Raw genomic sequence first — 4,846 nt, 5'->3', positions numbered from 1 at the left:
CCTCTCCAAGGTTCTGGAAAAAGTGGTAGCTGCCCAACTTCACACTCATCTCACCCGCAAGAACATCGCTGAGAAATTTCAATCCGTTTTTTGCTCTGGCCACCACACTGAAACAGCACTTGTTAGGGTCACCAACGACCTACTCATGGCTGACGATGCAGGCTCACCGTCACTCCTCATTCTGTTGGATCTGTCCGCTGCATTTGACACTGTCCACCACAATATCCTCCTTAACCAACATCACTCCATGGGATTCTCTGGCACTGCTCTAACTTGGCTTCAGTCCTACCTCTCGAACCGAACGGAGTACGTTTCCCTGGGAGGGAAAAAATCCGACACTCACACTGTCACTTCCGGTGTCCCCCAGGGATCTGTACTCGGTCCTACCCTCTTCACTCTCTACATGCTACCCCTCGGCAATATAATCAGGAAGTTCGGCATCTCATATCATTGTTATGCGGACGACACCCAGCTATACCTCAAACTCGACCCCCCGCCCTCCATAACCCAGCCTCCTCCATCTCCGTCATCCATCCCCTCCCTGTGTCTGCAGGAGATAAAGAGGTGGATGAATCTCAGCTTCCTGCAAGTCAACAGTCACAAAACCCAAGCCATGTTAATTGGCACTCCCCATCAGATCCATACCAGCCCAATAACAAGCATCTCATTCGCCGGTCACACTATATACCGTCTCAGGCACTGTCACCAACCTGGGTGTGAAACTGAACCCTCAACTCAACCTAGAGTCACACATAAAACACATCTGCAAAACCTCCTTCTTCCACCTCAGGAATATTTCCAAACTCCGCCCCACACATACCCTGACGGATGCTGAGAAACTTGTCAACGCCTTTATCTCCTCAAGGCTAGACTATTGTAACGCACTCCTCACCAGCTCAGTGGAATAGTGGTAGAGTGTCCGCCCTGTTTTCCATGTTTATTCGTTAGCGCCACACAAAATCCTTTAGTGAATTCTGCCCTCACCCTTGCTGCCAACGAAAAAGCAAACCAATAGGGTGAAAGAGGCATTGACGTTAAATTATCATCCATCCATCCATTTTCTATACTGCTTGTCCCCACAGGGATCGCAGGTGTGCTGGAGACTATTGAAGTGCCCAGAGAAAACTCACACGGGCACAGGTAGAACATGTACACATCGCGAGGAGGGTCGGAGGTGGAATCGAACCGGTGCCCTCCTAACTGTGAAGCGGACGTGCTAACCAGTGTTCCACCGAGCCGCCATTATTATTATTATTATTATTATTGGTATTAGTAGTAGTAGTAGTAGTAATAGTATTAACAATGGCTTAACTTTTACGACATTCTGTAAAATCTATTTGATTCTTCTGGCATGTGAATTGTCGTTTGTCTTCCCAGCAATTGGATGAAAACCACTCCAGGGTGTGCCCCACCCTGCTGCCCCAAGATGGATGCACTTCATCATAATGATTTAGAATCAAATAATTCATGCCACTGTTAGTTTGATCCCATTTGACTTGGGGTCAAATTGATCATTTATCCATTCATCTTCTAAAAATATTGTCCTCATGAGGGTTCAAGGGTGTGCTGGAGCCTTTCACGGAGGTCCATGGGCGGGTTAGGTGGTGTGCACTCTGAAGCCTAAACTGTCACAGTAACACCTACAAAAAAATTAAGGTGGTAAATTGGCCCATCATGCATGATTTTGGAATGTGGGAGGAAGCCGGAGTATCAAGAGATAACCAAAAGGCAAATATGCAAAATTCACACAAGAAGCTGGAGTCAAAATCACTCTTTCCACCTCTGCTCTGTGAGTTAAATGTGCCAGTGCAACAGTGCACTAATCTGCCGCATACATTATCATTATTACCGTAATTTTCGGACTATAAATCGTGTTTTTTTTCATAGTTTGGGTGGGGGGGGCGACTTATACTGAGGAGCGATTTATATACATATATATATGTTTTTTTCACTTTTTGGGCCATTTTATGGGTGGTGCGATTTATACTCCGGTGCGACTTATAGTCCGAAAATTACGGTACTTGAAATAAACAAGACTTTAATCAGTCGGCCTAATAAGATTGCAGCTGTAATCAAGTCTGTGTGTTCTTTGCCTTTCGTAACAATATTGATTCGTTTTGATTTTGTCAAATTTGTGCAAATAAAACCCACCTACGTTATTTTATTATTCTGAAAAGGTAATGGTATTGTGGGATACAGTTTTTCTTCTTATGAACATTTTGTTTCACTATGCACTATGAAAATGTAATTTATGTAAATATGTAACTAGTACTTTTACATTACATGGATTTGCTCATTTGCTCTTTGCTTTAGTTTTGTCTGCAACCACGCAGTGAAAATCGCAATTGGCTTTCCAGAATAAATGAATGAATAACTTTTGATTGCTTGAAAATGTTTTTATTTCACATGATTACGCCTTTGTTTTGCAGAAATCAAGGGTTGTTTAATTTCACATGATTACTCCTTTGTTTTGCAGAAATCAAGGGGACATATGAAACGAACTTTATAATCGGAGCAGCCTCCATCCTTCTGGTCATCATTTTTACAGATGAACCCAGTCTCGGTATCCATTCTGCAGAGATGAAAGAATTTAGTACAACGGAAATCAGCAATAAAAGGAGCCACATCAATCAAACTGTGACAGTGATGACTGTCAATTGGCCTTAAATGTCATTTCAGTTCAGATGTCTTGTTTGTGGATGCAATGTGACAAGAAGATGTCACTTACCTACATAAATGTATGTATGTGCAGTGGATCTAGTACTTACACGGCAATGGTCTCCCCTGTTGACGTGTAAGGCTTTCCATCTACAGTTTGGACCTCAATGCCAAGTGGAAGATCGCAAATTTCACCTGGGTTTGCAGCAGAGATCATATCAAGCATCTCATAATCTCCACTCTCACCGGAGTAATCTTGATTATACCAAGGGGTCTTGCACACTGAAATGAGTGAGCCCAAAAAAAACATGTTGTTATAAAAAAACTAAAAAAATAGATTTTTCCTCAAACTGCTTCTGGCAGGCTGAAATTAACTGTCATTTACTGGATTACCTTCAGGTCCGCAGAATTCAAGGGGGCACATGAAACGGATTTTGTAATCTGCACAACTGCCATTGTGTGTCTGGTTAGCGTTTTCACAAATAAATCCAGTGTTTGTGTCAGACCTGTTGGGACAACCGGCAGAAATTAGTCACTTTCACTGGAGGGCTATGTGGATGCATTCTCTATCAACAGCGCTAATTCAACTTGTACGCACACTTGAATCACATCGCCTGTTGAATCAACACTGTCTCCAGATGTAGTTGTAACCTCAATTTGGATTGGATGTTCACATATCTTCCCTGGATTTTCTTTTTGCAGGTCCGAAAGAGTTTCATAGTCTCCAGTACCAGAGGCGTCGTCTCGGTTAAACCATGGAGTCCAGCATTCTGGATCAGAGACTTGGAGGATCGCACATATTTTTAGGTCACAGTGATCAGACATCAAATTGTCAAACATTTTTATCGACTTTTCCTCAACTGGAACCAATTTAGATTTTTATGACAAGATTGTAGTATTATACTGCAAACCACATTTGGGCAAATAAAAAGAAGCAACTCTACACAGAATGAAGATAATTATATAACTTTAAGCAGGTTTAACTTGCACAATGGTTGTTATAACTTAAATTGGAGAAAATAAAAAGCGTATGCAGGATAAAAAAATCTGAGTCGCTTGCTTACCATCATTGCTGCCATGCACATGAAGGCCTAGAAAATAAGTCCAAAAATATGTTCATTTTCTTACATCTATTAAGATGACATGTCACAAAGCAGTATTGTGAAGATCAATGTTGCGTTTCTTAAAAAGATCATACCAGCATGCAGGAGCACAAGTGTCAGTCCCAACTGTGGGAGAACAGGCATTAGACACAGTGGACCAGGTCAAATCTCACACTGTTTCAATGTGAAATTACATAAACTGGAAACAGGAGACGGCTTGCTCCCGTTCGGTTGAGACAGAGGGGCAGATAAAACTCATTGCAAGGAAATTTTTGCTCTCCAGTTGCCGTTTGAGTTAAGTATACGTTCATACATTACCCATTTTATCATCATTGGATGTGTCATTTCTACAGGAAGATAGGTAGATATCCTTTAGAACTGGGTAAACCGCTCTAGAAAACAAACCACACGACATACTTCACTGAGCAAACAGAATTAAAGATTTGTTTACATTAATTTATCCCAATTTACACTGCTTCATTAAAAAACGAGACACCGTATTTACACTAGTTTAAAAAAAAAATTAGGCAAATTTTTTTGGACAGTTTTGGCAACATAATTAAGAGCAAAACAATCAGTAGTTTAAACCATAGTTTGAAACAAAATTGTCACCTGCACCACTACTCACCAGTGTGGACTCTGTCCCTTTCGTTCAAGAAGTGGAGGTCGATACATTTACGCCGTTTACTAGGTCTTTATATATGTTTTTTTGCGCGTTTTCTGAGTCAGGTGACCATGGGAATGTCTGGAATTTTTTTTAGGTATTTGGTGAAAAAATAACTTTCACCGTTGGAAATGAATTTGTAGTTATAGCCAAATGAGCTGACAATTCATTGTCTATAAAAATAACTATTTCAAATTATTATTATTACTTATTATTATTTTGTACTCCAAAAGTATTTTACTTTAAACAGGCATCTGTGGCAAAACTTTTTTAAATGACTGTTCAGTTTTATTCAAACTGTTTTTAAAGTGTGTCGGACTCTGAAATTGTCTTCAAATGTAAAATGCAGTAAAAATAAAATGTAAAATGTAAAATCATATCAGTATATTATGTGTTGGATGCTTGTTAGGAAGATGAAGTG

At 40.4% G+C, this 4,846-nt stretch overlaps 1 protein-coding gene across 1 annotated transcript; it reads right to left on the bottom strand.

Moving 5' to 3' along the window:
• Nucleotides 1-2,387: 2,387 nt before the first annotated feature.
• Nucleotides 2,388-4,432, bottom strand: LOC133155747 (cartilage intermediate layer protein 2-like). The gene is made up of 8 exons (XM_061281275.1): nucleotides 4,390-4,432; nucleotides 4,080-4,153; nucleotides 3,857-3,887; nucleotides 3,723-3,749; nucleotides 3,257-3,440; nucleotides 3,052-3,164; nucleotides 2,769-2,940; nucleotides 2,388-2,572 (listed from the first exon to the last, which is right to left on the bottom strand). Exons 2-8 carry the CDS (start codon nucleotides 4,104-4,106, stop codon nucleotides 2,458-2,460), a joined length of 669 nt encoding a protein of 222 aa, XP_061137259.1. The 5' UTR covers nucleotides 4,107-4,153; nucleotides 4,390-4,432; the 3' UTR covers nucleotides 2,388-2,457.
• Nucleotides 4,433-4,846: the final 414 nt, after the last annotated feature.

Source organism: Syngnathus typhle, linkage group LG6 (assembly GCF_033458585.1).
Source record: "Syngnathus typhle isolate RoL2023-S1 ecotype Sweden linkage group LG6, RoL_Styp_1.0, whole genome shotgun sequence".
Lineage (NCBI taxonomy): Eukaryota > Metazoa > Chordata > Actinopteri > Syngnathiformes > Syngnathidae > Syngnathus > Syngnathus typhle.
The sequence above is the reverse complement of the archived record's forward strand: the minus strand, read 5'-3'. Positions and strand labels throughout refer to the sequence as shown.